Source organism: Etheostoma spectabile, chromosome 11 (assembly GCF_008692095.1).
Source record: "Etheostoma spectabile isolate EspeVRDwgs_2016 chromosome 11, UIUC_Espe_1.0, whole genome shotgun sequence".
Lineage (NCBI taxonomy): Eukaryota > Metazoa > Chordata > Actinopteri > Perciformes > Percidae > Etheostoma > Etheostoma spectabile.
Genome location: NC_045743.1, coordinates 6,140,978 through 6,152,658, shown reverse-complemented (window position 1 = coordinate 6,152,658; position 11,681 = coordinate 6,140,978). Strand labels below are relative to the sequence as shown.

At 40.7% G+C, this 11,681-nt stretch overlaps 2 protein-coding genes across 2 annotated transcripts; both read left to right on the top strand.

Annotated features, from left to right (window-relative positions):
• The first annotated feature begins 351 nt into the window (after window positions 1-351).
• abhd13 (abhydrolase domain containing 13) lies at window positions 352-4,473 on the top strand. Its single transcript, XM_032529240.1, has 2 exons — window positions 352-588; window positions 2,628-4,473. The coding sequence occupies exon 2, from the start codon at window positions 2,662-2,664 to the stop codon at window positions 3,715-3,717; it is 1,056 nt and encodes a 351-aa protein (XP_032385131.1). The 5' UTR covers window positions 352-588; window positions 2,628-2,661; the 3' UTR covers window positions 3,718-4,473.
• A 2,161-nt stretch (window positions 4,474-6,634) lies between these two features.
• tnfsf13b (TNF superfamily member 13b) lies at window positions 6,635-10,220 on the top strand. Its single transcript, XM_032529270.1, has 6 exons — window positions 6,635-7,301; window positions 7,403-7,514; window positions 8,290-8,346; window positions 8,874-8,998; window positions 9,283-9,433; window positions 9,721-10,220. The coding sequence occupies exons 1-6, from the start codon at window positions 7,077-7,079 to the stop codon at window positions 9,831-9,833; spliced, it is 783 nt and encodes a 260-aa protein (XP_032385161.1). The 5' UTR covers window positions 6,635-7,076; the 3' UTR covers window positions 9,834-10,220.
• The last annotated feature ends 1,461 nt before the right edge of the window (window positions 10,221-11,681 follow it).

Sequence of the window (11,681 nt, the reverse complement as noted above, 5' to 3'; positions counted from 1 at the left end):
CACCAACCACCAAACTGCTCAGGGCTCCCATTTATGGACAGCTCTGACAACTCTCTAGTGTGTGTGTGTGTGTATGTGTGAGCGAGAGTGAGAGATAATAAAATATAGGCCTACATATTATGAAATGGAAAAAAGGAGGTCACAATGACTACATAAGAATATTATGACACAGCAATCTGAGCAGCACACTCAGGGAAGCATCAAACTAGCATTTGTAAGCATTGTCAGGATCCAAGAGCATACTGGAGTATTGAAGTGGTGGACAAGTCAGAGAATGTTTAATCAGCTTCCAAAGCTATGTAATTCCAGAAGATGGCAGTAATACGACACCAAAGATGCCAGCTGCGGTTAAACCTCGAGGCAGAAGAAGAGCCGAACGCGGAAGTCATGAAGGCTACGCTAGTAATGCTAACCAGCTGTGTAGCTATCCTCGCCGGTTCTTGCTGATAGTAACCTTGCGTTCTCACCAGTTAACTTTCACTGTAATTTACTTAGCTGCTACAAAGCTGCATGACACTGACTGTGCTGTATATCTGTTCCTGTTTCGTGAAATATCCATGCAGCTGAAGTGCTGAAAATGAGAGAAGGGTAAGTGTGTGGCTACCTTGCTAGCTAACCAGTGAAGTGGTGGCTAAATGAGAAGGCTGATAGCACTAGCAGCTATCCGAGTCAAGGATAGCTTGATAGTTAGCATGCTTGTTACGGAGGTAATCGCAGCTAAGCTAGCACATTTTTAATAGGGTTTAGTTCGGTTTTATGGTCAGTCACTTCAGAGCTTGGCAAATCGCCGTCTCAATAACAGCTTGTTTTGACAGTTCAGAAAAGGATTGCAATGCTAAGTGTCTTAACTGTCAAAGCTCGCAGCTACACTGGTTTTCACTAGGCTAGGAGGAGCTGTCACTATCTCTTCCTTGTGGGTGGGGTCAAGACATGTTTCAGTCTTGTAATATTTAGAAATGTACCCTCAGTTTGTCTGCCCAGCAACATTACCGTTCATTTAACGCAACGGTCTTCAACGTTATTTAAGCCAAGGACCCTTTAACAGAAAGCGACGGAGTAGGAACTCACTAGCTACATTAAGTATAAAATTAAATTGCATATTAAACTGGGCCTACAATAACGTGTAGGACGGCCATAGACTGTACATTATTAATATTAACAGTCTATTCAAGGTATTTATAGCGCTAACTGTTTACGCCGTCCTCTTTGAGGGGTGGCAGTAGCACAGTCCGTAGGGAGTTGGGTTGGGTAGGGAACTTGAGGGTCGCCGGTTCAAGTCCCCCGTACGGACCAAAGAACGGCGTGTAGATTGGCAGCTGGAGAGATGCCACTTCACCTCCCGGGCACTGCCAGGCACCGTACCCCCCCATCCGCTCAGGGCGCTGGTCCAGCGGGCAGCCCACTCACTCTGCCATCCCTCCATTTGTGCATGAATAGGTCCTGAGCATGTGTGTGTATTTCAGGCCTGTGTGTAGTGATTAGTAACAATGCAGAGTGTAAATTGTATATTGTAATTTCCCCACTGGGGATCAATAAACAGTATAAATCATACTTATGAGGGCGGCCTAAAGCCTTTATGCATTTCTTGCATAGAATCTCAACCAAGCAATTAAAATAGTTGTTGGCATGTTTTTATAAATCATGTTTAATTTTTAAACATACATATGGCACAGTTAATCCTTACCTATAGGCCAGTAAAGCTATCACAAGTTGGGAGTTATATACTATATGCTAATAATATGTTGGATTCATGTTAAGACTTTTTCATTTGTGCTGCATTGACTCTGATGAAGATCCCTGATTTAACGCATTCTCATTGGTGCTCATTCCTGGTCCTGCAGAGCTGCACGACTGCATATACTTGCTAGTTGCATCAGTTTCAGAATCACCTTTAATGGCCAAGTTAGTGGCTTTTTGTTGCTGCTTTTTGTTGTTCTCAAAAATATATTCACATAAGGCTAAAAATAAGCTGAACGAGGTAAACATTTAAACAATTGACTACTATGTACTGATATAAGTTGTACTTAAGCATATAAATACATAGCTACAAATGCATACACATCCATTCATATGTAAACAAAGCTTTATGAGGACTGAAACAGATAACAGTTATCAAAATTGTGTGAGATGAAGAAACTATCTTTTTAGATAAAACAGATGTTGACAAAGTTTCCTTTTTGGGGTCATAATTTGAAATTAGGAAAAATGTAAAGTTGGAAGAAAGGTAATTGCAATTAATCACAGAATATCGCAATATGTTTAAAATTGCAATATTATTGCAATATATCACATCGTGACATAAGTATCGTGGTGATGTTGTATACGTGATGCTATCGTATCATGGTGATGACGTATCGTGAGGCCTTTGGTGATTCCCAGCCCTATTATTTAGCTAGCTAGCTGGCATAAAAATACAAGTACATGTATACAATTTAAGTTACAGATTCTCAAATATGAATATGTGTTTATCTTCTTATGGTCACCATTGTACACTGGGTTTTTGCATTCATTGTTAGATTAAATATGCAATATATAACTAAAGATGTTTTTCTAAATACTTTCCTTAATGAACATTTATATTCAACCACTTTCCCTTCTCTCCCCTGTACTCTTTCTTTGGTTCTCAGAGTGTGTGTCCTGTGACTTAGCTCTTGTGTAGCCATGGAGAAGCCCTGGAGGCTGTGGGGGGCAGTGGAGCGGTGTACCCTGACTCTGGCCTCCTGGTCTTGGGGTGCATGTCGAGTCTCCCTTTTGGCTCTCATCCTCACCTTCCACCTGTATGGCGGATTCTTCCTCCTAGCTCTCATTCTAGCCTCTGTGGCAGGCATCCTTTACAAATTTCAGGATGTGCTCCTCTACTTCCCTGACCAGCCCTCCTCCTCTCGCCTTTATGTTCCCTTGCCAACAGGAATCCCTCATGAAAATGTGAACATTCGCACCAAGGATGGTGTAAAGCTTAACCTCATCCTGCTTCGCTATACAGGAGGCGACACACCTCCTGGAGTCACCCCTGGCAATCAAAGCAGCCCCACTTCCTCTGCTCCACCTACAATCCTATATTTCCACGGTAATGCAGGTAATATCGGTCACAGGGTGCCAAACGCCCTGCTCATGCTGGTCAATCTAAAAACCAACGTGGTGCTGGTGGACTACCGTGGCTATGGAAAAAGTGAGGGTGAGCCCAGTGAGGATGGGCTGTACCTGGATGCAGAGGCCACACTGGACTATGTCATGACTCGTCCTGATCTGGACAAGACAAAGGTGGTACTATTTGGCCGCTCGCTGGGGGGTGCTGTGGCTGTTCGCTTAGCATCAGTCAACCCTCACCGTGTAGCAGCCATTATTGTTGAAAACACCTTCCTCAGCATCCCCCACATGGCAGCGACACTCTTCTCCTTCTTGCCAATGCGCCTGCTGCCTTTGTGGTGCTATAGGAATCAGTTCCTGTCCTATCGACAGGTGGCGCTGTGCCGCATGCCCTCACTGTTTGTGTCTGGTCTGTCAGACCAGCTCATCCCACCTGTCATGATGAAACAACTGTATGAGCTGTCTCCTGCGCGGACTAAACGCCTGGCTATCTTTCCAGAGGGCACACACAACGACACATGGCAGTGTCAAGGCTACTTTGCAGCTTTGGAGCAGTTTATAAAAGACCTGCTGAAGAGCCATGCCCACGACGAGAGTGCCCAGCCCTCATCTAGTGTTACCATTATCTGAAAGAAAAAGTCATGTACTGATTGTTGACTACAGGTTGTGGGAAGTAAAGGCTGTCACGGGAAATTGATTGGACTTAATTGATTTTTTTTTTTTTTTTTTTTTTTTTTGTTGAAAGAATGTAAAAAAAATATATATACATATAAATGTTTTCTCTGGGTTTCTGTTTTATTTAACTCTTTCTACCTTTCTGTAAATGTTCCAATAATTTGACCATTTCAAGGTTTGAAGAGAGGGTAACAATGTCCTTTTTACAGCTATGAATGCATGTATTTGTGACCTGAAATGACTGAAGCCAGATCATACATGCCCACAGTGCAATCACAACATATTTGCTGTAATGGGTCATCGGGTCTACAGAAATAAATTTAAATCCCTGAAACAGTTGCTCATCACACACTGACCATATGAGGACCTACAATATTACAGTGAAAACTGAACTACTGGAATTAAAATTAAACTTCTTCTCATAGAGAAAATGAGACGCTGATAATATCTAGGCCTATACTGTATATATCTTTGTTAATACGTAACCTTGCACTTTCTATTGTTCAGATTTACCCAAGTGTTGAGTTATGTATGCTTACATCTTCTGAGCAATACTTTGAGGAGAATAAGGATGTTTTTTTCTTCCTTTTTGGTGAGGAACATGGTGAGTTCTTGCAGCAGCTTGGCATGACATGATTTAGTATTGATATATATATATATACCCTTACAAATTTTGTCTGGCACATAGCATTAAAAACGTGTTGAATAATTGTTTTCAGCCATAAAAGGGTTGAGTGCTGAGATGAAGTGGTTAGTAAGATAAGTGTGATATTTGTTACTTCTGCCTATCAAAAATAACTTGAGAACTGATTTCCTGTCGAGCTACTTCTGTCAAAATGTCAGGGCTAGGGCTGCTTGATTATAGAAAGAATTATACTTATTTTATATGATTACTCATTGACTTTTGGAAAGATGTAATCATTGAAATAAAAAAAAAACTAAAGTTAAATCAACAGTGAAAACACCTTGAGCTGTGAAATTCCCTTCTAATACTTTTCTCGTTAGAGCTTTTTTTTCCTCCATTCAGAAAACAGGACAACATTAGAGTTGACTTGCAAAACTTAATGTGCAAATTAATTTCTTTATTGATTACTCTGTTTTTGAGATCGTTAGGAGTAGAAAGATTAATTGCACATCCCTAGGGTATTCTTTACTGTTAAATGGGCTGTAGTTGCTACATAGCAACAATGGCTCCTGTAGTTTGGTAAGGAACATTTGCTCATACACTCTAATTGCACAGTAAGCAACCAATTTCTGTCCGCATACAAACATGGGCATGTGACTATTGTATCCAGGCAGTCTTGAAAAAAAATCCAAACCTATCTGAAGATGAAGTGTGAACTTTTTTTACTCTAATGGTGTGATTATTTGTTTTATATTATCAGCATCATACTTGTTATTTGGAGTATTCTAGGTTCTCATGTGGCAAAATGGCTTTACTCAATTTCAATTGGAGGGCTTTTATTGAGCTAATTAACCTTTCCTGCATGTCTTCCAACAGGTGGAGCTGAGTGTGATTGTTAAAACACTGTTATCTGATCTTGCTTTCCAAATGCAGCATGCTGCTCTGCGGTGGTACTAAAGCCATTTGAATACAGACCTCCTTAGCCATATTTGCTACTGTTTGTAAACGGTATGCTAAACAAAATCTAACAAACGAGACCAAATTTGTTAATCAGTGTGAACTTGAAAATGGTCTAAAGGCTACTATGAATGTAAATCATGGTCTTAAATTAACAAGTGGGCTTTACAAGAAATAGTTTATAGATGGTTTTTTCAACTTTTGTTGTGACTTTTTGCCACCAGTGACAGTGAACAGTTTCAGACATTTTTGTATTATTTCAAACCCATAAACTGAGTTAGATTTAGCTCCTTATATGATGGTAGAGAATAATTTTGTCTCTCTGAATTCCACCATATGAATATACACTCATTTAGTTCCACACACTTTGTTTTACACACCTGCTGTTCTTTTGCATTGCGCCATGTCTTCATTCAAGTAAAGATGTGGGAATTTATCATGCTTTTGACTTATTGTTTTGGTGGCTTGCCTGAAGCAAAATTAACTAGAATTTTGGGTTTATATACCATCCAAATGTATTGTTACTGTTGATGAAAAGAAATGGAATCAAACTGAATGTCTCTTTATTTCTTTTTAAAAAGAAAATCATTTGCCAGGTATTCTGCAAATGCACTATGGAACATATTTTCATATGTTCATATAATTGTTAATAGAATGGAATTAATGCTGTTGGAAGTGTTGGCATAATTTTGAATTTGCATTTGGAAGCTGGCATGTGATCACGTTGAGTCTTGGCAAATTTCTGTAATGGACCTGCACAGTGTTGACATTGTTTGTGTACATCTACCATGACTCCACAGTGAAGAAACATTAATGGGATATCTGAACAGTCAGACGTCTGAATGATTCAACTTTATCTTCAATATGAAGCAGTCTGTTTGAGTGATTTTCCATATAACTTTAATGTTTTTTTCTATATCAAAACAATGTTGACATATTCTTTTCTAAGCACACATTTTCACTTTCTATTTTCTGTACTGTAACATGCAATAAATTGATACGTTAAATTGCTTGTCTTGTTGTATTTGGTGTTGTAAAGAAGCCTTTTTAATGTAACCGTTCTAAAATAATTTCTGTTACTTGAAATCAGTTCACTTTTTATTCTAGGAATCCCACTTAGTTTGTTTTCCAGTGTTATGTTGCCATTCAAAGTGAAAGTATTTTTTGTACTTCCTGCTTTCAGTATGTGTTGGCTCCTCTAGCTGTCAAATTCTAATGTTTAATTCAAATGTCATTTGTCAAAGAATTTTGTTTCCGGACCTGACTGTCACTTATCTAACTGCCAACCTGTCCTTCCGGTTTTCACTCTGTAATGATCACATGGGTTATTTCTTAGAATGTGGATAGGCTGAGATGTGTTTTTATTATTTTGAGGGAGCAAGATGAAGAGAGAGGGGAGAGAGGTTTGGCAAGGCTGCTGGTCAGGCAGGAAGCTGAGTGTGGTTAGCTGAGCGGAACAGTAGAGGGGAAGCTGTTTTGCCATTTTTGTACAGTATTTGTTCTGCGTTGTCACTCAGACTCAACTGGAACTGGCTACTGAAGGACAAAGAGAGAGTTAGGGAGGTCAGTTGAGCTTTTAGACAGACATTAAGGTAAAGCTAGAGTTTTTATAGACAACATCGATGACAGAAGCAAACATCGACCACTGCTAGACCCAGTCTGTCAGAAGAGAGGCAGCGTAGTTCAGGCCAACGACAGGTCATGCTGCCAGTGTGAGATTTCTGGAGATTGTATGGGCCCCGCGATGGCTTGTGTGGAGCCAGGGATTGGAAAAAGGACAGGTGAAGGGAGGCTGTCCTGGCCAGTTTTCCTGCTGACGCTGGCTGCTGTCACCTCCTCTTCTCTTTCAGCTTTGTCCTTGTACCAACTGGTGGCCCTCAGAGCTGAGGTAGAGGGTCTCAAATCAGAGGTTTGTCGCAAGAGAGAAGAGGGGCGAGAGGCCAAGCATGCAGGCCAGGTGAGAGACAATGAGTCAGGATATCCACAACTGCACTGCATTGTAAAGACAGCATTTACCAGCATGTATTGTTTTGCTACAAACTGTATTGTGTTTTTTAGACTGAGAATATCAATTGGAGAAGCAGCCAAGAGTCCCTGCACCAACCTGGGCCTCAAAAAACTTTCACCCTGATACGTAGGAGAAGATTGGTCTCCGGATCAGAGAAAATAGGTAAGACACGGTAGGCTGCACCTGAGTCTGACAGTTCACTGCCAATGTGTGAGATGTGGATATTAGTAAAGTAAAGTTAGGCATTTCTGTTGGGTTCCCGACTCATTTTGAAAAAGGACCAGAGAAAGAGAGATTCGCTTGAGCCAGCAGCACAACTGAACTGCAGGCAGTAGAAGTGTGTCTCGGGTGAGCGAGGGAGCGTGGCGGTGCTGTGAATGAGATAATAAATTGTTGTTTTCTGATTGTTTAACAGCTTTTACAGTCTGAAGCACACAGTGAGACAAAATCTCTCTCAATTTTTTTTTTAAATGTTTTATTACATGAAAAGTGCAAGCACACTGAACTGCAGGCTGCAGTATGTGTTTACCCCTGCAACCACCAGCAGCCCTTGTCCCATCATGTTAATTGTTTTTTCATATGTCCGCAGACTAACTTTAGACCGCGGGAGAAACACCTATAATAATGGACTGAAGGAACATTTAAGTTCCTTAAAAATTGTTACAAGAACTAAAAAGTACTTGGATCTTTGGGTCAGTTTGGTGTTAATGTGTTTATCATCAGCTCGACTGTTAAAAAATCCCTGGGGTCAAGACACCAATGTTTAGTCTGTTGCTGTTGCTAAGTGCTGACACTGTCAATGGAAATCTGCCAAAAATGTAAAAAGGGCGGGAGAACAAGAAAAAAGCAGACTGCCATGGAATAAGCAACGTTAGGATTGTAAGGAACCTGCTGACCAGTTTTAACATGTCTAAATTTCTTTTATGTTTTATCATAGTTTCTCAGCCTTGCCTGCAGTTGCTGGCAAACAATAGCAGGAAAACCTTCCGGAAAGGTACAGTATGCCTGACCTGGGCTATGATAGTTTGGTTATTTGTTATAGAAGTGAAATTGATATAGTTTTTATTGACATTTTACCATTTTATATTACTCTTGGACCTTTGGAAGTTTACTTTAAATGTTCCCACTATGGGCGCCTGGATAGGTCCGTTGGTAGAGTGGGCGCCCACATACAGAGGTTTACTCTTCGACGCAGCGGGCCCGGGGTTTGACTCCGACCTGCGGCCCTTTGCTGCATGTCATTCCCTTTCTCTCTTCCCCCTTCATTTCTTCAGCTGTCCTGTCAATAAAGGCCTAACAATGCAACAAAAATTAACAAAAATAATCTTTAAAAAAAATGTACCCATTATTAGTAATAGAACTATATTTCACACTAAAATGTATAGAAACATATGAACTGATACCCCGAACAGGCTCCGTTAACAGATTTGAAACAGGTTGCCTGCTGGGATACATGTTTAGCTTTAAGTGCTTTGACATGTTTTCTGATATAGTCTTATTTTATTTTATTTTTTTTATCAGAATATAATGCAGAGCCACACACAGGTATCCCCTGGCAGGCAGGGCTGAGCAGAGGCTCTGCCCTGGAGAAAGACGGAGACAGCATGTTAGTCAGAGAGGAGGGCTTCTTCTTTGTGTACAGTCAGGTAGGTCCGTTTATTGTCATTTCATAGTTTTTCCACAGGGAGGTGCTGCTAGTCTGTTGGCCAGATTTGACATAGTAGGGGATTAAGTCTACATACATTGCAGAAAAATGGGTGTGCATGCAGTTGGTTGGTTGACAGCCCTTGAAGAAAGGTCAGATACAGACAGAGACGATGCAAAGGATACCTGCACAATGAATAATATTTCACCCACCTGAATGTTTATACACGTTAACACCCATGCATCATACCATACCACCATGACCTGGTATTTCTAATGTGCTCAGGTCTACTACATGGACAGCACCTTTGCAATGGGTCACGTGGTGATCCGGAGGAAGAGGAATGTGGTGGGAGACGAGCCTCAGTATGTGGTCTTGTTCCGCTGCATCCAGAATATGAACCCCGTTCACCCTTACAACACCTGCTACACAGGAGGTGAGTCTGAGTTATTGTTTATGCCGAGCTATGTTCCCCCTGTTTTATTATATTATTTTGCAACAGCTGTTATGGAAGGTCAGTCAGTGTTTTTCAGTCAAGCTTGTGTGTGTGTGTGTGTGTGTGTGTGTGTGTGTGTGTGTGTGTGTGTGTGTGTGTGGTGTGTGTGTGTGTGTGTGTGTGTGTGTGTGTGTGGTGTGTGGTGTGTGTGTTGTGTGTGTGTCATGGTATGAGTATGGGTGATAGCTGTTACGGCAAGAAAACAACATTACATTTGCATCCCTCAGGTATTGTGAAGCTGGAGGTTGGGGACCACTTGGAGCTGCTGATCCCTCGTTCCACAGCCAACGTGTCCCTTTATGGAGATGCCACCTTTATGGGTGCTGTAAAACTGGCTTAGAAATGTGTCACCTAATTTCGGACCCGAGGGACACTCTTGTGGTGCCATAATGGGAGCAAGAAGGGCATAGTTTTGGTGTCCTCGCTTGACCTATGAGCTGAGAAGAATACAGGAAGCAGATATTTCAGTACAGGCTGAATGATAGACGGTGACTCCTAGCTTGTTCAACCTGATGGGACATGAAGGGGACCATGAGTTGATGTCTTTACTTGTAAAAAAAAAAAATACATCCACCTAGCTGCAGCTGTATTATTTTCAGTTCTACAACACATCATGACAAAAATTGTAATAACTGTCAAAATAAAGTCCTTTTATTCCCTCAAATAATCACCAACACATGGCAAGATGTAACATGTGAGATTTGACTTTAAAGAGATGTTACTTGTGTGTCTTTCTTATGTTTTGATCAATAATCCTTCCTACTGTAGCAGCAACATTACTTAAATTGTTCTTATCTGCTTTTTTATTTTAGATATTTCAGAATTCAAATCAGATTCAATAAAGTGATAGTTCTTACGCAATATATGACATTATCTGGAATCTGAGTAGAGGTTATTGTCCCTTTGTTGCCACATTTAGAAAAGAGTGGCAGAATATCCTGCCAGGCAGCAGAAAGACAAAAGTAGCTAAGGTTGAGCTGGAACAGTGGAACTAAAAGTGCCTATTTTTAGATTGAGGAAAAACTGTACAGGCAGAAGATGTCTGCACATTCAAAGGCGTTTGTAATGCCTGAGCAGCCTGGAGGAAATAGTGAAATGTGGGTGATTCTTTATGGTAAGCTAGAGGGAGAGGGAGTTACATCCAGGGCAGGATTCAGACACATTTTGAACAATGGATTATCATGACTGTATACCCAGTGTCACAACTAAACATTGTTTGAATTATTTGTATACATGGAAATTACATATAATGTGGTGTCAAAATTAACATACATAAAGTAGATTATCAAAGTAGATTATACAGCACTTGGTGATAATTAGGGCCCGAGCACTTAAGGGCAAGGGGTGTTACCGTTGGTGCCGTTGCACTTCAGTGCTCGGAACCCATCGTTTTTGTAAGGATTATCATTATTATTCTGGACCGTCATTTTTGAGGGCTTTAGCATGTGGGAAAACTCAGAAAAACTTGCACACATGTCAGACCTATTGAAAAGGACAAATTTCAGTAGGGATTGGTCTTGGGTGTTGTCAGGGGGCTCCATAGCGCCCCCTAACGTGCATCCTGACTTTAAAAAAGTAATTTATCATGCTAACTTTTGAGGGAACATGTGTCTCATCTGGAACTCTATCAATCTATTTTTAGAAAAAATAAAATAAAAATTAAATTTTATGATATGGCAAATTTTGTGCAAAGTTTCTCATATTACAAAGACTTGTTTGAGGACTTTAGGAAAGACAAAAACTCTCAAATTCTTGCAGCCATGTGCAGAATATAAAACTCTTTCATCTGAATACACATTTAGGCTTGAGAGTGGTATGGTAGCTCTATAGCGCCCCCTTAATTGGTTTTAGCCCTTGGGCACATTTTTGACGGCCTCAATATATACGAAAACTCACAAAAATTGGCGCCCACGTAAACACCTGGAGGCTTTGCGAGTCTGTTCAGCGATTTGACCCATATCTGTAAGGGGGCTCCATAGCAACCCCTAATGTGTGGAAAGGCCTTAACTTGGACATAGTCACTCTGATCCTCACCAGATTTGACACGCATATTGCTCTAATCATTGCGAGCATATTTCCCATGTCATGTGTTTTAATTTCTTTCGAACTCCTCCTAGGCCTTGACTGCAATCTTGTAGAATCTTTGCGATAGCATCTACTGACACTCATGATGAAAAGTTATCCAAAG